The 23,506-nt window shown below is 39.5% G+C and overlaps 2 protein-coding genes across 4 annotated transcripts; one reads left to right on the top strand and one right to left on the bottom strand.

Annotated features, from left to right (window-relative positions):
* Positions 1-1,586: 1,586 nt before the first annotated feature.
* Positions 1,587-12,642, bottom strand: UTP15 (UTP15 small subunit processome component). Of its 2 annotated transcripts, XM_084503456.1 has the most exons (12): positions 12,451-12,642; positions 12,090-12,182; positions 11,818-12,002; positions 10,507-10,685; positions 9,712-9,837; positions 8,965-9,100; positions 7,899-7,983; positions 4,339-4,488; positions 4,036-4,137; positions 3,700-3,833; positions 3,133-3,191; positions 1,587-2,619 (listed from the first exon to the last, which is right to left on the bottom strand). In XM_084503456.1, the coding sequence occupies exons 1-12, from the start codon at positions 12,538-12,540 to the stop codon at positions 2,396-2,398; spliced, it is 1,563 nt and encodes a 520-aa protein (XP_084359582.1). In that variant the 5' UTR covers positions 12,541-12,642; the 3' UTR covers positions 1,587-2,395. The 2 variants fall into 2 exon arrangements, with proteins under 2 accessions (XP_084359582.1, XP_084359581.1); XM_084503455.1 differs by having other exon boundaries at positions 11,818-12,182; positions 12,451-12,636.
* An 82-nt stretch (positions 12,643-12,724) lies between these two features.
* ANKRA2 (ankyrin repeat family A member 2) lies at positions 12,725-20,789 on the top strand. Of its 2 annotated transcripts, XM_084503458.1 has the most exons (9): positions 12,725-12,823; positions 12,910-13,130; positions 15,190-15,348; positions 16,748-16,813; positions 18,166-18,263; positions 18,432-18,557; positions 18,895-18,961; positions 19,053-19,133; positions 20,227-20,789. In XM_084503458.1, exons 2-9 carry the CDS (start codon positions 12,920-12,922, stop codon positions 20,280-20,282), a joined length of 864 nt encoding a protein of 287 aa, XP_084359584.1. In that variant the 5' UTR covers positions 12,725-12,823; positions 12,910-12,919; the 3' UTR covers positions 20,283-20,789. The 2 variants fall into 2 exon arrangements, with proteins under 2 accessions (XP_084359584.1, XP_084359583.1); XM_084503457.1 differs by having other exon boundaries at positions 12,730-13,130.
* Positions 20,790-23,506: the final 2,717 nt, after the last annotated feature.

A 23,506-nucleotide genomic window follows, 5' to 3' on the forward strand; every position in this document is an offset into this window, starting at 1 on the left:
ACTCTTTCTCCTTCACATTTTACTGTTTCCTGTGTCAAATTAATTGTGGATTACATAGCATCCTTTTAGCAACCACCACTACCAATGGATCTTCACAGACAATATACTGAGCATCATTCAGCCCCTTCTACTATGGGCTATTGCTGCAGAACGTCAACAGGTTCCTTATTAATAGTAATATGCCTTATTTTTACTCCTCTGAGCTGCATAGGTACTGGAAAAAAATGGCCTAATGGAAAAACAAACAAAAAAACAAACTACTAAATGTAGAGAAAGAAGACCATATTTTTTCATAACAAACAGGGTCACAAACAATAAGCAAGTTTGACAGGCAGACTAGCTTTCACCTGAACAAATACTAGCCTTCAACACAAAGGCACTGAATCCGCAACTCAAGACACAACTTAAGTAACAAAAAATCATTTGACCTTTTGTTTAAAAATCTTCAAAATTTGATTTTAGTAGTCTTCTTAGAAATGAAGCTCTTAAAATAGCGTATTTTCCCACCTTTTGATCAGATTTCTGTTTGTGTAGATGCCACCTCTGCAAGCTCACTTGACAGAACAACGTGAATGGGATACCTGATGATTAATCAAATTACTGTAAGATCAAACTGATCTACTATTTTAGTGCAATTCCTTACTATGCTGCTGCAAGCCACACATCAAACTTCAAGGCAGTACAATGAATGCATAGTTCAGATAGGAAGATCATCAATAAAAACTCAGACAATGATGTCAAGGGCTGTGGTCCTCAAGTCATGGAAAACTCGGCTGTCAAGAGAAACATCCACCTTCAACAGATACTACTGAAGAGATGTGGAAGGAGGAGGCTCCAGGAAGAGCTTCTCACCCCAGAACTCCTATGTTCTGTTAAGTCTTCTAAAAGATACTGCCTGATTCAGTCACACAATTAAAAGTAAGATTTCCTAAAAGACAAAAGAAAGTTCAACTCTATTAGCAGCAATAGGATAAAAATAGTCAAGTGAGCACCAAGAAAACAAAGAAGCATTGAGAAATGTTTAAAGCTTGCATGAAAATGCTCCTCATTGTTACTTATTATTATCTTAGCCCTTCAAAATATAACTAACAAATCCCAGTAGCCAGGAAGATATATTGGTCACATATTAACTTTACAGCAGACCAGGTACTATTCTACGTTTTCCAGGTTGAAGATAATAGTAAGATTTCAGGTAAAACTCAGAAAATATTACCTAAATGTACTTAAACTTGGAAAATTTTCCCAAGTTATACTGATAAACATAACTCACTGCCAACTGCCAGACATGTACAAATTCCTTTTGAGGGAAATTCTTATGGTATCCCAGTAAGTTTCAGCCTACAGACTACAAATGAAGCTTTACATCACCCTAAATGTGTGTGGCTTTTGGCACACCCTTCTTTCCAAAATGTATGATCTTACTTCAGTTTCACGTGAAGTTTAAAACAAACAACAACAAAAAAACTACCCTAGAATACTGATACAAACTTTGTGTGAATGTAGCGCTCAGGAACATGTTTTACTACTGGAACTGGTAGCATTAGGCGATGGTTGGACTTGATGAAAAAGGTCTTCTCCAACATAAGTGATTTTATGATTTTATTCTTTAAAAAATTAGACTCTATTGTATAACAACAGTTATAGAATTAAGTAAAATCTCTTGCGTTGATTTCCTCATTGATGTACAATTTATTTACTTACTACATTTATTTTGAATTCACTTCCCCATACATGCAAGGATTATCTTTATCCTTGAGAATTAAAAGTCTTAAGCATACATCACTCTTTAAAAAAAAGAAATGAGTTTTTCCAATAATATAGAAGCATATTTCTTCTACTGTACAAAAAACACCTACTTGTACTAGTTCTTCTTAATTTGTTGTTTTCTATGAATTTATGGAAATTTGAAGTGCAGACAAAGCAATGAAAGAAAATACAACACTATCAAGTTATATCAAATACATACATGGTTTTACTCCTGTGTCCAAGTACCTGAGATGGGACACTAACCTTAAATGAGGATGATGACATGTTAAAATTAGACAAACTTGTAATTATTTTCTGGTGAACAAAAAGTAAAAATTGATTGTTTTTCCAAAATCAAATTGTGACTTAGTACTGGATGCATAATACACTTGTTAAAAGTTAAATAGCTTTGGAATAAAAGTTTAAAATCCATTAGTTTTTCAAAAAAATACGTCATGGAGAATCTTGAAAAAGTCCTTCTTCCTCTGTCTTCTAAAATTGGCCTCTTCAAAAACACATCCTGCAAGAAAGAACTTGTACAGAGAGGGGCTTATTTTGAAAGTCACTATTATAAAAAGTTATCAGTAGAACAGGTCATCTATTTCAAGTCCATATAGTTTTAATAAGAATTTGTTGTGGTGCACATCACTTAGTTACACGTATCTTGATCCAGAGTCTTTGTAAGACCATTACTTTTGTTCTCTTCTAGATATGTAGCTTTTTTCTTAGTCAAAGTGGCAAATAGTGCATCCATCATTCCCAAAACTTCTAGTAGTTCCTCTTGATAGTCAATCTCTCTTCCTATGGCTTCCTGAAGCCTCAAGAATTGTTTATCTACAACTGCTGACTGTCCAAGCACAGGCTGATAAATATCTGTAAAGAAGAGAGTCACTTAAGATAGACATCTTAATTTTTACATTAAAGATGTAAAAATTATTTTGGCTAATTAGATAGGCATTTAAAGAACCTGGCACTAGTCCAACATTGTAGATGAGTAAGACAACTTTGCTAGTGTTCTGAAAAACAGTGTTAATTATTGGTACATACCCGCAGTAATACATAAGACAAACTAACAGAAAAAGAAGTTTTTACGATATCAAATTCTATTTTTACCTCACTGGAGAAACCAAAGTCACTTGTACTACAGAAGTACAGGAACATGAAGAATCAAAAAAAATTAAGAAACCATGAGGTACCTCACAGACAGTATCTGATTTATACTGTCTGCAGGATCAATGCTGTCTAGCAAAATTTCTTTTTGGATCAGTTCATCGCCATTGAGTTTATAAACCAAATTATGTAGGCGTAGTTTCTAAAAATGGTAGCATTTGTCCCTTATTTTCAAACTAGCTGCTGGGCTTTCAGTCTTCTCTGTGTGGTACTTACCAGTGATCATATCCGCAACAGTTACCAGTATTGGAGTAAATCTAGGTTCAATTACACGCCTGCAAAATTAGAACACATTGTCATTGTACCGTGTTGCCAAATGAAACAGTTACAAGCAGTTCTATCATACTGGCATGCAGACAACATTTTTCTTAGAGAAGAGACTTCACAGATCAGGGATATGAGTCAAAAAAGCTACATGTGGTATTTACCCTCCTCTTTTCACAAAGACAGAAGGGAATGGAGGACCGGCAAAAGCCTCAGGTACGTTAAGACATGGGTTGCATTGAAAAGACAAAAAGTAACAGATTAAGGGTAAAATGTGTGGCAAAGGGCCAAAATAGTCTCTTTTGGTGGTTCTAATAATATCAGCAAAATCTTTTCGTGCTAACATGTAAACTATTTCAGTACTACAGCCAAAGTCCCAGACCTTGGCATCAGAAAGCAAAAGGCACATGAAATTTCAGTCAGTGCTACAAACATGATCTCCTGAGCCCCTGTGGCAAAAGCTAGTAAGAAATATGGGTCTCAAAATAAGTTGTCAGAGTAAGTATGGTAAAACAATACCTTGTCACAAAGGTAAGGAGGAGACTAATTTGCTTCTCGTCTCGGCCTGCAAGCGCACTCCTTAGTGTTCCTCTGCGGTTTAGTTCCTGCATAACTGCAACTGTAACTTCAGGAGTATAAAGCCTGATGTGTGGCTGGACAGACAGTAGAAGAGTTTAGCATCAAAGCAACATCATCATACAGAAAACAGGGATGGTATCAGTTTGCAAAAAATAAAATGAACAAAGGACGCATAAGGAACCCACGCGGTTTGAATGCTCTCTAGTTATACGCTGAAAGAAAAATCCACTCTGAATGACAGCACACAACTTTGATGAGACAAGAACAAAGGCTTACCTCCAATACTGCATCAAGGGCCTTGGATGACTGAAAGCCCTTCAGTAGCTTGTCGTATTTCCTCAAAACACATTTTCCAGGCTTACTGACAAAGAAATCCTCCTGGAATTGAAATACAAATTCATAATAAGATGGACACAATGAATTTGTGTAGATATATAATGTAAACATACTGCTATGGACAAGCTTGTATGTCTTTGTGTCTTGCCTCCCTTCAACTTAGCACACACCAAAAAAAAAAAAAAAAAAAAAAAAAAAAGAAATCTTGAGTGCTTCAAGATACATTTCCTCACTTCACCTTACCTGTTTTGGCATGTAATTTCTTCCTTTCACATAGGTTCTATACGCTGGCTGTCTCTTCTTTTGAGACTTTTCTTTGCTTTCTTCAGGCTTTCTGTGTTTAACATTTAGCACCCCATTGGTCATGCCTACAACTATGGTTTCATCTTCAGGCTAAAATGCAAAAATCACAGAGTTAGGAACCTGGTGTTTTATTTGACAACACATGCATTACTACTGTGCACAGTTTTCAGCTTTTATGTGTAATAATAAAACTCAAATCACAGTATCATAGAAAGATTTAAGCTAGAAGCCACGTCTATAGGGTTCTGTTGTCAAACTCCCTGTACTTGAAGGACCATCTTCAAAGCTATGATCCTAAGCAACATTATCTATTTAATAAGCCTCTAATAATGAAGTATATTAGAGAAGAATCACAGAATCACAGAATTTTCTAGGTTGGAAGAGACATCAAGGTCATCAAGTCCAACCTCCAACCTAACGCTAAAAGCCCTCCACTAAACCACATCACTCAGCTCTACATCTAAGCGTCTTTTGAAGACTTCCAGGGATGGTGACTCCACCACTTCCCTGGGCAGCCTGTTCCAGTGCCTCACAACCCTTTCAGTGAAGAAGTTCTTCCTAACATCTAACCTAAAACTCCCCTGGCTCAACTTAAACCCATTCCCCCTCGTCCTGTCACCAGGCACGTGGGAGAACAGGCCAACCCCCACCTCGCTACAGCCTCCCTTGAGGTACCTAAAAAGAGCGATAAGGTCACCCCTGAGCCTCCTCTTCTCCAGGCTGAACAAGCCCAGCTCCCTCAGCCGCTCCTCGTAGGACTTGTTCTCCAGGCCCCTCACCAGCTTCGTCGCCCTTCTCTGCACCCGCTCAAGCACCTCCATGTCCTTCTTGTAGTGAGGGGCCCAAAACTGAACACAGTACTCGAGGTGCGGCCTCACCAGAGCTGAGTACAGGGGGACGATCACCTCCCTAGCCCTGCTGGACACGCTGTTCCTGATACAAGCCAGGATGCTGTTGGCCTTCTTGGCCACCTGAGCACACTGCTGGCTCATATTCAGCCGACTATCCACCATCACTCCCAGGTCCTTCTCTGCCTGGCAGCTTTCCAACCATTCCTCTCCCAGCCTGTAGCTCTGCTTGGGGTTATTGCGCCCCAGGTGCAGGACCCGGCACTTGGCCTTGTTAAACTTCATGCAGTTGACCTCAGCCCATCGGTGCAGCCTATCCAGATCCTCCTGCAGAGCTTTCCTACCCTCAAGCAGATCGACACACGCACCTAACTTGGTGTCATCTGCGAACTTACTGAGGGTGCACTCGATGCCCTCGTCCAGATCATCGATGAAGATATTAAAGAGGACCGGCCCCAGCACCGAGCCCTGGGGGACGCCACTAGTGACTGGCCTCCAACTGGACTTGGCTCCATTCACCACGACTCTTTGGGCCCGGCTATCCAGCCAGTTTCTAACCCAACGAAGCGTGCGCCAGTCCAAGCCAAGATACAGCATGACTAGTTCAGCAAGATTCAAATACACATTAACATCCTTCTCACAAAACCACACGCAAGTATAATCTTATATAGGTTTGTTGTGTTTGTTTTGTGTTTGTTTTTTTCAAATGGTGTACAGCTGCCTTTGGATACTACATGCTATACAGCAGACATAAACACCACCTATGAGAATAGCTAACACAGATCAGTAGCATTTTCAGAAACAAGACAAAGTTGTTCAAAACATCAGCCAGTGCCATTTGTTTTATCTACGTAAAAAGGTTAAATTTATTTGATGATAAAGGTTATAATTTTAAATAATGCATGAGAGAAAAAATACTGACTTTATGTATATAAAAGTGGGTTCTGACCCATTAGTACTAGTAGATAACTATATGAGATCTTTAAACTTTAGCTGTATGGTCAACAGATGTTAAGAAAAAGCAAATTAAATTGCTACATAAGAAATAAAAAATAGGTCATGATGACATTAAATAAATCCATAATTTGCCCACATCTTACAGCCTATGCAAGTCATATTCTCAAAAATCAGAAGCAGAATCAGAGTAGGAAAAAAAAATAAGAAAAAATAAGGAGAATAAAAAGTTGGCTTGATTTGAGACAGAACTCCTTAGCATGGGCAAAGGACCACTGAGGAGGCATATTATAGAAGCCTACAAAATCGTGACAGGCATGGATGGAGATCAGCTGCTTAGTGTTTCTTAAGGGTATCATATGACAGCAGTGAAGGTTCAAATGGAACAAAAGGAGGCACCCTTGCTAACTGCTGTGTGAAGAGACATGGAACTCTTCGTCTAGGAATTTAGTGAAGGTTAAAAGTTTGTACAAGCTAATGGGGAGACTGAACAGGTTTATGCTAGAGGAATTCTTTGAGTTGCACAGAAATTGCTCTCATCAGCAACCTTCTTATCTGAAAATGAGTTTGGAAGAACATCATATTTATCATACATATTTGTCCTGCTTTCAGCTTTCCATAAACATCTGCTAATGGCAATAGTTAGAAGCAGAATCTGGGGCTAGATCAGCCTTTGGTTTGACACAGCACAGCCAGTGTTATGATCTCATATGATCATTTAAAGCTTAATAAGGTGTTTAGTCAATAGGAAACAAAAAGATAATGTCTCAAAAGATATATACACAGCTTTAGAGATGCCAAACTGCAGGTATGGCATGTGTTTTGCAGTTGCAGCAGAGGCTTGAAGTATATGTTTTCTGTGGTTCTATGAAAGATATGCCCCACTACAGTCTTCACCTAGTTCAAAATCATTCAAGCTCTAATTCTCTTGGGAACAAAGTAGGGCATGAAGGAAGATTTTCTGTCACCCTTAACCCTCCCCCTTCCCCCTTGGTTCCAGAAGATCACCACAACAGCGAAGTAGCAAAGACCTTCACAGTCCCTTTTACAGGTTATATAGCAGGGTGACTGCATCATGACAGTACTGCTTTAAGGAAAAAGAGGTGCTGGCCTTCAAATTTTTGCCCAAACAGTCAGTTATCCATTGGAATGCTTTGGAGAAATAAGCATCTTTGTTTTCTGTTCCTAAGACAGTAAGACAGCTGGTTTGGCAGACCCTCATTTATGTTTGTACCCCAGGCCCTTTCCTCTTCTCTTCCTCAGACCACTCTAACATCAACAACTTCTAAGACAGGTTTATCCTATTCTAGATCTCTCAAAGAACAAATAACCCACTTTTTCCTTTTATCACTGCCATACAAGAAGACTCAGAAGGTTCCTGAAAAGCAAAAGATGTGTATACTCATCATAAAGGACTTCCCTTCTAAGCTGTGTACTTCCCCAACACTACATATGGTGCCTGATAAACACACAATTTTGTATAGATCTGAATACAGGTAACACCTGGTATCTTAATCTGTTATGTTTTAAACCTCTAAATGCCATTTTTACCCAGGAGAAATATAGTCAGTGATTCTAGTTCATATGTTCAGCATTCCTGTGAAACATCTAATGACAATGAAAGCAAAAATCAATTACTTCAGTGATTTAAAGCTTATCAACAATTATGCTGCCTATAAAGACTTCTAAAGTACTTACTGACAACGCAAGACTGAGGATAGATGTTGCGTAGTTAAAGCTGTGGACTACTTTGTAGGAAGTCGTACTGTAAATCTTCACATGCCTGTATAGGAACAGTGACAAAGCCTTGTTACTAATGCCTTCACAGAAACTTCATCATTCTCAGCTTCTAGGAGATCATTTAAAGAAACTGAATATTTAAGCAAAGCTTTCTTCAGACTACTAGCAAGCTTCTCAGTTATTACCTCTCCTGTAATAACAGAAAGGTTCTAGCAAAAGATTCAGAAAAGAAAAAGAAATAATTACTTGCCCTAATACTAAAAAGATGAAAACAGTGAAAAGGGCAGAAAGGGAAACCAAAGGCAGACGTAGAGACCATTTGACTTCAGCAACACTTAATAGGAAGCACTAAGACAGTGTTTCTTCAAACTTGTTGTTAGTTTTAAATGGAAGATTTACTGATCATTTCTGCAATTAAATCCATGGATATTTTTGCATCCAGCTGCCCTTTAATGATTTGTTTTAAGGTGGAAAACCCTTAACAAATGAGAAAACTAAACACTATCTTAAAAGTATGAACTTTAGTGTTATAAGCATTGAACGATCCATAGCTACGTAGTTAATGCAACCCTTCACAGCTTATCCTTTGTGACCACATCGCTCAAGGGAGCCTAGGAAGTACAGCACAGAGGGAAGACAGGGAGTAAGAGAACAGACCACTGTCACTTCAGACCACTTCATTCTTCTGATGTCTCAGAGACAATAGATTGTATAACTGAACTCGGCAACATTAAAAAAAACAAAAAAATCACCTCTGCGCCTTGGGTACATTCCTTCCATTGACAGAGTCACTTTAAGAGGGACAAAAAGCAACAGCACAGATACACCAAAAATGGTCTCTTTTAAAGGTAAGTGCTAGCCAGTATTGAACTGTGTTGAAGTAAAATAAGAACAGTTTTCTTATTGGGAGAGCAAAGGTCTGTTTAGAGGTTCAAAAAACCAAGTGCTTACTCAGAAGTTCCCCACAAGCAATTACCAAACAAAAGTTAAAAAAAGGCAAAACAAAGTTACAAAATATACCAACCTGTCCAGGGATCCTGATAACAACCTTTGTCCAGAGCTGTTCAGGCATAAACAAGTTACAGTTTTATGATGATTTTTAAGTGAAACTAGTAATTGTCCACCTTTCAGTACATCCCAGACTTTGACATAACGTCCTCCTATGAGAAAGAAGCGCACAAAACAGTTGGACACGCACACATTTATGCTTCTCTGAAAAAGTTTTCACAGAAATGACACAGTGCATCCTTTGTAACAGAGTCTTCTGCACCTGCTTGTGCTCTCCATACATTATGGCTATCCCCTGGGACAAGACACATTACAAGACTGTTCTTTTTCAGGTGGTTTCGCAGGCATAGCTGAATGGTTTAATGTATTCCTTACAAAAAGAATTTAAACACTACTGGATTGCAAGACTTCTCATGCAATAGCAAGAGACTAAAAAACATTGCTAAGCATAATTTAGAGAAAGAGGCAGGCAAAATATTTCTTAAATACGTTCCTTCAGGCCAGCACTGGGCCAATAAAGTGCATTGCATCATTAAAAGCGTACTACTATTTTTTAACTAATTACAAGAGAAGCAAATCAGAGATAAGATCCCTACCTTCAGCCTTCAGGTCAACACTGGTTCCTAAGGAAGATCCTCAAGAAATCTAATTTTTACATACTTACCACTTCTTGGCCAAATTAAAGCATCACACAGGGAAGAGACAGATGAAAGATTTCTCAAATTAGGCCCAGCAGAAAACAAAGTTGATTTTATTTAAGTACCTGCAGATACTAGCAGCCCTCCTGAAGGGAAAAGAAGCACACTCTCCACTGGGTGGCCATGTTCTATTGTCATGACACTACTTTTTGCTCTTGCATCAAACACTTTCACAGTGTGATCATAGGAACCTGCAAACAATAGCATAAATAGCTTCAGTTGCATAATTTAAGTATTTCAGGAAGTAAAATGGCCAAGTGTTACCATCTAACAGAGCTCCAGACAAATGGAAACAGTCTTACAGCATGCATTTAAAACGCCTAGTGGCCTACTTAATTTATAGCCTTCTGGCAGCACAAGGCCTCCAATTCTAGTCAGATTAATAGAAAGTTGCTGGTAGGAAAAAAAAAACAAAAAACAAAAAACAACACACACACAAAAGCAATTGGTCTTAAAAACTTCTTATAAGGCATTTCATTTCTGAGTCTGCAAGTTTTAGGCTGTACAAACTACAGAGGAAATAGTGCTCTCCTCCAGTGCCCTGATAAAACACTTCCATCAATCCCAGCTAAAGAATGCATTCACAGCATCTTCAGCTCTCAAAGGCAAGTCAGAATAGCGCCATTAAGCTTAACAGGCTAAAGCAAGAAGATGTTAAACGCTTGGTTTCCCTACAAACACCAGCATTAACTGTGAAAAGCAAGTAACAAGGAAACAACAAAGTAGGCCCTGAATGGGAAGATTATTGATGTTTAAAATAAAATACACGAGATGCTATTGTATTAAAAATTTACTGTATTTTTAATTCAGTTCTATCCCCCCCCCCAAAAAAAAAAAATGCATAAAAAATAAAATCAAACCTGTTATAAAGACATCTCCATTCAATTTACTTGCACAGCCACATCTCACATAGTCAGTATGTTCAGTGTATGACACAATTTCTGTAGCACTCGGAATATCCCACAAATTTGATGAATAATCATCACCACCTGAAAATATCCGGTATTTATCAGCGAGGAAGCCCACCACATGAACAGCTCTGGAAACCAAAGTGCACAACAGCCATTGTTAAAAGTGTACTCTTATTTCCACAAATAAACAGGTTGCTGAAGGAAAGGATTCTCTCTCGTCTGAAAGTGCAAAGCATTTACTATTGGAAATTAGCGAGCCTCACTTCGGAAGTTAAAAGTAGTTCACCCTGTACAGTTCCAGCCAGAAAAGGATCTTGCACACAAGATGCTAATCTGAGCACTACTGTGATCTGCGTTAAGAGTTTTACAGATCTACTGGATGTTCATTCATTCAAGAGCTGTAAATTCTGCATTTATTACTTGGAGGCCTGTGTACTAGCCCAGTCCTTTTGAAACTGTAAGCTTTAAGCTATTTAAAGTTGTAAGCCTTAAGTAAGACCTTGTTGGACACTCTCCTTGTCCTTTAGGAATCCCTACCAAGATCAGTATTATCATTTTAACATCCCAACAGAGAATGACTGTGACAGGAAACACAGACAGTTTATATTTTATTAAGTTAACCTAGGGATTAGGACTTAAGATAATACCCTATCTGCAACTAGAGAGAGCTCAGATAGGTAGAAACACAATCTCAAGTTCCACATGGGTGCTTTCCTGTAAAGGAGGGTTGTTGTTGTTTTTATTGTAGAAAGATAAAGCAGTTTTAGGTCTTACAGAGTACAGCAATCTGTTTAATCTAATTATTACTGTTGTCTTCTTCTCGCTGAAAGATCAGGATTCCTCCTCCGACTTCTTCTCCACCAAGGGGCATACACTTCCCTTTTCTTTTCTTTTTTTTAAGTGATTCTTGCTCTTTCTCACATACTTCTTCACAGCTTTTTTAACCACTTTTTACAACTGCTCCTCCCAGCATGAAATAAAATTTGCTTACCATGTGTCTACACAATGTATCAGCAAACATTTGCCTTAATTAGAATATGTATTTATTCTTCCACGTGCCCAACTCACACGCTTAGAGTTAAAATTAATATCACCACTCTAATTTAGAATTCAACTTTAAAATCTCCTTTTAAGTAAAAGCTGCAGAAGCTGCAAGCAGCACAGATGAATACTACCCAGGTTTTCAACAACAAGCAGAGCAGACAGCAGTTAAATACATCAGACAAGCTTATGCACACAAAGAACAAAACACTGCCTTACTTCGTATGGCCATCAAATTGCCTCAGGGGTGCTTTTCCACTAATATCAAAGAGCCGAATGCTGCCTTCCTCGCTGCCAGCAACAAGAAGCTGGCCATCATCCCTGTACGTGGCACAATAGGCAGCATCTTTGAAGCGAGAGAACGTTTTGATCGGTTCTTGAGAATAGCGACCGTAAATATGGACCTGGAAAAGCAAAGCAATTGTAAGCTCATTCACGTGACAGCAGTTGAGAAACAATGTGAAAAAAAGTTTTAAAAAAACGTGACTTACCCTTGAGGAGGCTGTAACAGCATAGTTATAGGGAGGAACCGGGGAGAAGTCGATTTTATTTACTGCACCAAATTCTTTTATCTGAACAGGCGTCTAAAAGAGGTGCAATAAAGATGATTAAACACACGTAAGTATCAGAAATTAAATCATTTAATCCATTCTTACCGCAGAGCTCGGAAGGATATTTACAACCAAACCACCCGTGAGCGCTGCCCCACGAAGCCCCTCTTCTTCTGGGCTACCTTTAGCACCTTTTTCTGCACTTTGTGCGCTAAAACAGACCCGCTAATCATGCCTTTTATAATCACAGTAGTCTTTTACAGCCTGCAGGCAGCCCGGTGGCCGAGGGGCCGTGCCGTACCTTGTAGCCCTGCCAGTACAGCGTGTCCTGCGTCACCTTCTCGCCCAGCCTGGGCACGGCCGGCACCACCACGGGCTTGTAGGACGCCATGGCGGGCCGAGGCTCGGTGGGGGCTCGGTGTGGGGCTCGGGGCCGCCTCAGTGTCCGCACCGCGCGGCCGCCGCCATGCGCGCCCCGCTCGCAGCGCGCGGAGAGGCGGCGCGCCCCGTGTCCGCGCGCGTCATCGGCGGGCGCCTCCCGCGGGCCAATGGCAGCGCGGCGCGCCGCGCGCTGTGGCGCCACTTCCCTCCCCTCCCAGCTCCACCGGCGCAGGGCGCCTGTCGCGACACGCTGCGCTGTCGTGAGGGCTGCATGGCGTGAGCCGCCGCGCCTGGCCCGGGCCATGGCGGCCCCCTCCGGCAGCTCGGGCGCCGGGGCGCAGCTGGTGGTGGAGGAGTGCGGCGGCGGCGGCGGCTACAGCCTGGCGCCCATGGCGGACATCAAGGTGGAGCAGGCGCTGGACGGCGGCGCGGAGGAAGGGCAGGCGCAGGGCGTCGCCATGGGCATGAAGTTCATCCTGCCCAACCGCTTCGACATGAACGTCTGCTCGCGGCTCGTCAAGTCTCTGAACGAGGAGGACAGCAAAAACATCCAGGACCAAGTGAACTCCGACCTCGAAGTGGCGTCCGTCCTGTTTAAAGGTGGAGCTGTGCGGTGCCGGTTGTTGTGTCTGGGCTCTTTGCATCCTCTTAGGATGCCGCATTTCAAAAAAGTATTTGCCCTATGTGTGTGTAATAGTTTCTACGATCCATTCTGCTACCATTTTTTATACGCGTCTTATTAATTATTACCCTAAACTATTTTTTCCCAAGTTTATTTTATTCCATTTTTTAATTGAAAAAACGGCACAAAAAGCCTTTAATTTATTAGAAGCTGATGCAAATGATAAAAACAAGCTTACTTCTTCTGATAGCAAGCCCTATTACAAAGTCATACAACACGCTACCCATTCTTGAATATGTGTGTCTTTACAAAACACTACTAAAAGCACTATGCGGTCATTTCAACTACAGTAGTGTTCTAGACCACATTTTATCTTTTCACTGGTGTGATGTCCAAATAGCAGGTGATGCGGTTGACTTTGTCTTATGAATATGGATAGACAAAGCCTGTTCTCATAGCAATTGTCTTGCTGATTGAGTTTCACAGTATTTGAAGGTGAACAGTGCTGTAATTCTGTAGGTTGTTCCCTGCAGCTAATATTTAACCACCACTCACTGTCCAGCTTCATAAGAATTGATCCATACTTTTTAATAGCTGAGCGTGTTAGTAGAGAAAGGAATTAGGGTTTCTTTCTATTACGTAGTAATAATAATGTTTTTGCAGTGCTTGCTTTAATATTTCAGACACTTAGTCGTTTGTTTTTTCATGATACTAAATTTGATCCATTTCCTATGACAAATACAAACAGACCTATTGTGGATTTTCATGATTTCTCTGACTTGTGTTGTTTGGCTGCAGTTCAGCCATCGTAATTTTCACACTTTTTTGATTTGCAGGCCCTAAATGCTTTCTAGTGGAGCTGCAGACCTGAACGGCAAATTTAGACCCATCAGCAATAGGGTTGTTTTTTCTTAGGTAACATTTGTGAACCCTTTAGAAGTAGTCCTGCGGATCCAGAGACCGCAGGTCAAAAATCCCTGGTAGGTCTCTTAATTTGATAACCTCAGCTGTAGCTGTTTGATAGGCAAACAGAATGTAATTTTACTTTTATCCTTTTACCCTGTACTTCTAATTGGTTCCATTCGGAAACTTGCACTTGGGTTGATGACCAAGAGGTTCGCTATAGTGTGAATTTAGTGTGCATGTTAATTATCTTGCAGTCACTGATTACTGGTGCACACTGGTTTCAAATCAGTTTAGCAAATACTGAAATTTAATCCTTCAATACATCTTTCCAGTATTCAGTCATCTAGCTTCTTAAAAATTATTTGGCTTTTCAGCTACTTCTCAAAACCAAAAGCTATTGTTTTGAGAATTGGAAGCCAAGATGCTCTATCTGTTCTGTAATAACTTGCTATTAGATTCTGATACAAAGTTAGAAAAGTCAGTACTGTTTAAAACAGCAGCACTGTGTGATTTTTGAATTCTAAGTGGTGACCTGCTTCTGCATTTTCTGCTAGCTAGTTCGGAAGGTCTTTGTTCCTACTGGATAAATGTTCATAAGACACCCATAATGTAGTCACAGTTTTATCCAAGAGGAGTTGAAAAGGTTTTAGTGAAGAAACACAGTGAAGGTCCACCCAACCAATGAAGGTTGGGTCCACTGGTCAAGGAGTAGGTAGAGTATTGAGCTGAGTGGCTCGTGACTGCAGGACTCATGTTTTCGTTGTACTGGAGAGTTCTAGTAAGAATACTGAATGCGAAGTGGAGCCATCCTGCCTGGTAAATCTGTGCTGGATGTGTTGGGAATCTAAGCAAAGAATTACCTTACTTAGACAACAAATAGTTTCTGGGTGAAGTTACGCTGTATTTAACATATTTGTTATCAGTATTGCTTCATGCCAGAAATGAAAACAGCCCTTTGATCAACCTGTATGATACACGGTGGAAAAAGTACATGTCACAAAGCTTCCTTAGTGTAGGCTTGGAAGATCTTGTGGTAGTGGTGTTTTCTACTTTGGTTTAGAATCTGTGGCTTTCTTTTCATTCCCTTCCTAGCATTAAAAAAACTATGTCTGTTTTCTCTGTTCAACGTAGCTGAATGCAACATCCATACTTCTCCTTCCCCTGGTATCCAAGTAAGGCACGTTTATACTCCATCAACTACTAAGCATTTCTCACCAATAAAACAATCAACTACCCTAACTAACAAACACAGGGGAAATGAAGTCTCTACAACACCTCTGCTTGTAAATTGTAAGTATCCTTCTGTCTTACTGTTAATTATTATTTTGTGAACTGCAGGTTAGATGCTTGTCAGATTTTTTCCATTTTTCCTTTTTTGTGTGTGTGTGTGTGTTGTTATTTATAATATAGGAACAAAACATTGAAATAATCTTGTCTAGTGTTACAGGCTTCCAGCCATAAAATAATGCACATACTATATGTACCGAATTCGTGACTGAGGTGTATTTTCCAGAAAGGATACAATTCTTGGTTTGAAAAGTACAGAAAAAGATTTTTCTGATCCTTTTAAAGCTTCAAGCTGTTATTTATGATTTTCTTGACTTTCAAGCATTTTCTCTATAAACTACACTCATAATCTACTTAATCTCCTATGAACTGCTTTCCTTTAAAATCATTTTTAAGTCTTGACCGTGCATCTTTCTTAAACTAAGCAAGACCAATGTTTAAAGAAAAAAAAAAAAACTGTTTGCATGGGAAAAATTTATCTGGAACTGTATCATATGCTTCAGCCTGACTAAAATAGTCAGTCTTTCTGAAATAAATCAAACTTTCATTCAGTGAATAGAAAGAGGGCACTGAATATTTATGTATTATGTAACCATTAGCTAGTTTTCTTGCTATATAAGTCAGATAAATTGCATATATTTCCTCCTGAGCACCTTTCACACCTGTCTGTATTTGTAATTGTCAGAACCATGCATCTGTGCAGCATTTACTGTAGGATTAGAGAATATTTCTTTGTAACTCCTTAAGAATTCTGCTGCCTTTAATGCTTGGTACTTTGGATTTAAGAAAAAAATATCTGTAGATGTCGTTTCGTGCATAGTTCTGTAATGCCTGATCCATTCAACATTGTAGTGAATAAGAGTCATGTTAGGGACATCAACTGGTATCATGACAGGTTTCCTGGTAGCTTGTGACCTCTTACAATAATGATGTTAGAAATGTCACTTATAATAATGATGTCACTTATAATAATGATGTTAGAAATGTCACTTCTAAACTGCTCAGCCTTAATTTATCAAAAGATGCTAATTTTCATTTGATAAATGTTCTTAACATGATCTTGGGTTGCTGACCAAACAACAGAGAGTGAAGTATGTTGCCTGCAGGAGTCGTTGTAGGAAGTATCTCTGTTTTCTAGTGTTTTTTTTGTATTAACAGGAAGTATCTCTATTTTCTCTATTAATTTGTACATTCGTTAAAAATTACCAAAACCTTTGAGGCATTTCAGAAACATCTTAGTTTTTCACATAGTGATTCCAGTTCAGAGTATAAGATGAAATCTATCCATGCTCTTAAATACAAGGTAAGTACAGCTCAAGCCAATGGAGGTATTATGCCCAGCTCCAAACAGCAGAATGAAAACTGGTGTGTATATCAGCTGATTTCTCTTCACTTTTTGTAGCTTTATCAGTTCACCAGCTGGCTGCTCAGGGAGAAATGTTGTATCTGGCCACGCGCATTGAACAAGGTGAGTCTAAGGAAGGTTAAATAACATCCTCTTTATCTTTGGCACATGTGCAACCTGCTGCACACTTTTTCCCCAAAGCTGTATTAAAGAAATCTCCAAATATGGTACAAATTGAAGGATTTTTTAGATACCTCTTCTTTGTAGGTGTGGATTGTTGTTTTACATGAGTCTTCTATTTACCCACTGCTATCATTTGGGTTTAAAATGAAACATTAATATCAATAGGAGTTGGGGAATCCCTTCCTCCCCGTGCTCTCCCACTGTATAGATGATCTATGGAGATGAGGGGTTAGAATCTGTTGGTTCTATCAAAAGAGGTAAACTTTTTTAAAATAATTTAAAACACATTCTATTAATCAGGGCTTTCTGATTCTATATTATTGATCAACATAGAGAGCTGTGTGTTTGGTAATTTAAGATATGGACCACACCTGCAATATAATAGCACTACTCATTCCAAGTTGTATAGTATTCAGTGTGACAACTGTGAGTCCATAATACATTTATAAAATTTAAATTCTTCATAATATATTAAACTGTTCATAGAATATTCTTATTCCGATATTACTAACCAGCTGTTCTTTCAGTCCATCTCTGTTAAACCATTTGTAGAAAGCAGGTTTTAAGTAACTCAGTCCATATACTTTGCTAATGAGTCATCTGTATTGAAAGCAAACTGATTCTGGAATGTTGGTAATGGTTAAAATTATGGTGCTATGGCAAACATGGGACTTTTAAACTATTTAGATATTTTTTTAAAAAGTCACCTACTTGTTGATATATATATATATATGTATGTATGTATGTATGTATGTATATATTCTTTTTTTCTTACATCAGCTCTTTAAGTAGACCTTAATTGTTTTCTATAAAACAGACAATTCATTAAATGAACTTTGGGAGCAACGGGGTTTTGTTGTCTGTATTACTTTACAAGATAATTCTTTACAAGACTCTTGAAAGTGTGCTTTCTACAATATAGTACAGATAATACAGTACGTATTTGTTTTTCAAGCAGTACTTCTCTCCAAAGATAAAGCCCATATTACAGACAACTTGTAATATTTTTAAGTAAAAACAGAGTTTGATTTGCAGAACTTAAAAAAAAAAAAAAAAAAAAAAAAAAACTTAGATTTTACTTCAGTCAGTTGGATTTTTTTTTCCTTCAGTAACGATATTTGCACCACCTCTGGGATAGACATTTGTTTTTAAATTTAAGATGAGAATGACTTTCAAGGCACACTGCTATACACCAGTCCATTCACAATGAACATGTCAATACATTCATTCTACCAGCTCCTACAATGCGTTAGTGAGAGGGATTCATAAATTGCATATTTTTATTTAAACAGAAAATGTAATCAATCATAAGGATGAAGAAGGATTTACCCCTCTGATGTGGGCCGCAGCTCATGGGCAGATAGCAGTGGTGGAATTTCTCCTCCAGAACGTAAGGAAAAGAGCACACTTAAATTTCTTAATTTACTTTGTATTTTATTTTGCATTTCTAAGTTTGTCAATGCTGCTGTATGCTTAAAACTTTTAAAATGAAGTTCTCTGTAAAAATGTCACTTCAAAAAATGTGGTTCATTTGCTTTTCTTTTTATTACTGTTTTAGGGTGCAGATCCTCAGATTTTGGGAAAAGGGCGAGAAAGTGCCCTCTCACTGGCTTGCAGTAAAGGATACACAGATATTGTGAAAATGCTGCTGGACTGTGGAGTTGATGTCAACGAATATGACTGGGTAAGTCTCTAGACTGAATTTATATCAGTGTGCACTTTGGTCAGACACTTGAAGCAGGGCACAGCATTGGCTTCAGTTTGAAAATTGTTCTACCTCATCTGAAAGATCTGACATTCCCCAAACTTACATGGGATGCTTTTTGATAACAAAAGAGAAATTAACCCTACTAGTTATGGCTTCTTGGTAAAAAGAGAGTGAGGCTAATCCTGAGCCCTTGCTTACATTCTAAAGGACCAAAGGTTTCTGATACATATGATAAGTATGCTAGGAGGCTGAGGAATTACAGTTGCAGAATAGTTGGTTGCTAAGTGTCTAAGGCTTTTTCCTGCTTTTGCAGAATGGAGGAACACCTCTGCTATATGCAGTGCATGGGAATCATGTGAAATGTGTAAAAATTCTTCTTGGTAAGCAGCCTATACAAATGGAATTATCAGTAATAATGTGCTGTCAGTTAGCATGGTTAGAAATCTGACTTTCTTTTCATATTTTACATAGAAAGTGGTGCTGATCCAACTATTGAAACAGATGCTGGTTATAATTCCATGGATTTGGCTGTAGCCTTGGGCTATCGCAGTGGTGAGTATTGGAAATGTATATTCCTTGATTTTTTTGCTACTCCTTGTTTATGCAGCTGCTGCAATAACCTCATAGAGTGTTATTCCTTATGCAGCTGTAAGAAGATCCCTGTCCTAAAAGCCTTAATACACTTAAATGTACCAGCAGAAAATGAACGATTTTCCTTCCTGGTTCAGAAAACCAGGTCCCTACTGAGAATATGTCACCGGTGTGGATCTGCATCTACGGGCACTGACAGCAGTGTGTAGGGCTGATGCAACCATGATTGAGGCATGAGGAACTAAGCTGCTCCCTAACTTTGCACAAGGAATCAGAGTTGCACAGGAGAATGCTAATAGAGCTTGCAGTCCTCATGAACCACTCACAACAGTGCTCTGTGTGATTGGTATGGTGTGATGTAGTTTGCAAAACCTTCTGTGCTTGTCATACTAGCTCTAGCTCTAGTTCATCTAGTTCATCGTGGGGGCAGACAGTAACAGTGTGAGGGTGAGTGAATTAGTCTACCTTACTTGGCTCTGGAAAACAAAGTGGCAGAGAAAGGACTGTGTTGTTTTTAACTCATGCTGCCTTCATTTTGAAAGCTGTGAAATGTCTGTTGTTACAGAATCTGGAACCGAACCCAAAAATGAGACTAATGCTGCACATGTAGTTTCTCCAAGCAGAGCCCTGTGCTTATGGACAAGCCAGTAACTTCACAGCCCTACACATCTAGGTGTAGGACTGTGAAGGTCTGCCAGAGTTCAGTCTCAAAATGTTCCACAGAAGTAGTTCCTAATAAGTAAACATTCATTTTCCACTCTCCGTGTATAGGCTTTAAAATTTGCTTTCTGTAGCTATCTGCCTATTCAAACCAGAGAACAGATCATCATCCTCCAAAACTGTCTGCCTTACTGAGTGTATTGTTTTTTAATTACATGATGCTTTTATTTTCTGAAGGGATGCAAACTCCCTTCTCAGAGTGAATTTATTCCTGTCTGTTTTTATTAAATGTTTGTAGAGGACAAGTCAGCATCTCCTAAAATAAAATAATATGTACCTAAAGACTTGGAAAAAACACTGAACACTGATTAACCAGACTTTTTCTCTGCTTTAGTTCAACAGGTTATTGAGTCACATTTATTAAGGCTACTACAGAGTATCAAGGAATAAGAGCTGTCTCTTCTGTGGCTGTCAGTTCTCATCTTGGAGATTTGGATTTCTTTTTAGCCCTGTCATGATTGACAAGGGTTGTTTGTTTTGTAAATTTACCTCAGTAAAACTATGTGCTGTTTTTAGTTAAGCTTTTAAATATGCTTCCTCTTTCATAGAAATGTTTGGTGTCATCCTTTTTCTTGAAAATATTTTATATAACTTTGAAAGAAAAGATTGTTTGTCTTGCATGAAAAAAAAAAAAAAGTTTGACCGTGTAAATGTTCATACAGAGTGCATTGGGTGGTGCTGTGCCAAGAGTACTACCTGATCTTGTCATTGATATGTGTTCATGAGAAAACAATAATTTAGATACTGCAATATATCGCCATAGAACACAGATGTCTTTACTGTTAGTGGTACCCACTTGTGATGGTTTTCAAGATCCTCAGTTAGTATTATTGTGTCTGTTTTTGTCTTTGTATGATTTTTAAGAAGTTAGTAATAAATTGAAGGACTTTGATGGTAGTTTGATTCCTGGTCGATTTCTTAACACATCTCTCTGCCTTCTTGTATTCTCGAAACAACTCATCCAGAGTGGTCTAGGTAGAAACTTAGCTGATATAAGGAAATCCAAGCATAGAATACCTAGCTCCTAAATATCCTCTCTGCAAGGGCTGAACAGCAGACAGTGTGGGAACAAAAGCCCGAAGTGCTGCATTCCAGCCTTCTTCAGCTGATGTGTGCTCTGTTGCATGCCCCAGTGTAGTTGCAGCAACTATGGTTTTTGAAAATAGTTGAAAAAGCAGGCAATGTTAACTGATTTCCTGGGACTCATGCACTTAAAACTACAACGAGATGGGATATGATAGTTTAAATAATGGATAAGCTTTTGAAATAGACTTTTCAGAAGTTTGTTTTCCCCCTGACAATACATGTGCATCCCTCATGCATTGTTCACGTATGTTTACCTAAGCATTTAGCCATTGTGTCCACTAGAGGTCTGGTATCTGTACACAAAAATACACCTCTGAGCCCCTCCTTTCTTAGTCTGTGTGTAGTAAGTGCAAGCTTCAAATTGCTCTCCACCAGCAGCTCAAAAGATGTGAATGAACCCAGGTAAGTTACAATAGTAAAAATACAGCAAGTATTTTTTTGTGTTTTTAACATTGTGTTTTATTTTCAATTCAAAAAATCATTCTGAGAGAGGGAGTGTTATAAATTAGACCACACAATTTACTGGTCTATTGAAATTATTTTATTAATCAAGTAAGCAGACACAAGCAAAACAGCACTGGGCGGCTGGGGAGTCTCCGCTCCACCACGGCACGCCACTTCCCCTTTCCAGTGTCGCTGCTTTATAGCATTGAAGTTCTGGCTTGTCGAGACCTGTCGACTTGTCGAGACCTATTGAGACCTGTCGACTTGTTGAGACTTGTTGATTTGTCGTCTTGTCGAGACTTGTCAACTTGTCGAGACCTGTCCTGAGACTGCGCAGTCTGTTGTTGGGGATCGTTATTCTTCCTCCGGTGATCATGCGTTGTGCTTGTGTTCAGGTGGGGGCAAAACAGGATGTCTCGTGGTGGGTGGGTGGTATCTTACAAAATCTTTGTTTTAACAAGGATGTTCACCCAACCCCCCTTCCCCATTTGTCCCCATGTTACAATGCCATGAGCTGTGAAACCTAATCTCCTCAGTAGATTCTTTAAATTCTCAAGGACAAAGAACAAACCCCTACTAATTTATCACAGGGAGTTAGGAGAATCTTAACAGGTAGTGATAGAGCACTGACAGCATTAAATTGGAATGCTACTTAGTGTCTTTGCTAACTGTGGTGCATTGTGCAAATTAACTAAAGCAAGAAGCCTTGGGCCCCTTACCAAGGTCAGTCTCCTAGTAAGAGTGTGAGGTTCTCTTAAGAAACTGGTATAAACTGGTCCTGCGGATGGATGAGCCAAGGAGCAACTGAGTCTGCGCAAAGACAAGAGGTCAACTAGCGGTGACAAGGAAGAGTCATCAACCTTCATTCCCCCCGAATACCACCACCAGAATACACTGTGTAAGCACAGATGGGAGGAGTTTATGGGAATGACTCCTTGGAACTAATTTTAATACAAAGCAGGGACAGGTTATGAATATGTACAGATGTATTGTGAAACTTCATTCACATGTAACACTTTACTGCATATAACTGTTATATATGGAGTGGTAATTCGTGTCAAGGAAATGGTTGATATTAATAAAGAAGGCGGAGATTTGGGAATGTGGCCATGGGGCTTGCAAAGCCCCATGGTTGAGATAACATTAGACTCTTAACAACTAGGCTATAAGGAATATAAAAGAGTTTAGAGGGAACAAAGAAGGGTGATTCAGGAGACTCCATGCAGTCTCCAGTTTCTTGTTCTCCAGATGGTTCTCTTGTTCTCCAGCCATTAAGGCATGGAAGTTGCTGGGAGTTTGCTGTTGTTGTTACATTTAAAGTTGTTTGACCAATGAAAAGCTATTTTGAAAAGGATTGCTGTGCGGAGAAGGGTATAAGAGGGGAGCCTGACCTCAAAAAAGAAGAGAAGAAAAAAAAAAGGAAAAAGAAAGGCAACATGAAGTAACATCAACAAAGACGCAGGAAAAAGAAGTGAAGAGGAACAGGCTGGCAGAATGCAGACCAGGATGGGAACAGGCACATTGATTGCCTCACGAAGAGAGGTTCGCTCAAAGAAGCTCCTACTGAAAGTCGCTGGAAATGGGCGCACCGGAGCTGCAAAGAAGCTCACGCTGAGAGAAGCAGAGCCGCGCACACAACTGCCCCTCGCTGGTAAGCAGTTGCGCATTATGGGGAATCATGCGTCCTTAGAAACAAAGACTGTCCTGTTAACCTTACGGCTTATTCTCCTTCTTAACAATCGGACAGTTTATGATCCTGAAATATGGGACCAAACTGAGGTCAAGGTGTGGGACTCTGCAACTAAAAACAACAAGGTTGCAGTGGGATTGCTCGGCACCTGGTGAGCAGTCTCTGAGGCCTTAAAGAGCCGTGTGGGACCACAGTCAGACACGTGTGGTTTGCCAGACAGTGAGGGGGGAGCTGCGGGCTCCTTTACTGATCCTGCTGCTACGCCATCGGCCCCTCTGCTGCTACAGCCATCGAAGGCCTTTGCTGTTCCGCCCCCTGGTGACCTGGACGTGCCTTTTGACCCAGGCCCTGTTGGCCTTGAAAAGGAGATGGATATGCTTTTATTCGATGCGGG

Source organism: Aythya ferina (assembly GCF_964211825.1).
Source record: "Aythya ferina genome assembly, chromosome: Z".
Classification (NCBI taxonomy): domain Eukaryota; kingdom Metazoa; phylum Chordata; class Aves; order Anseriformes; family Anatidae; genus Aythya; species Aythya ferina.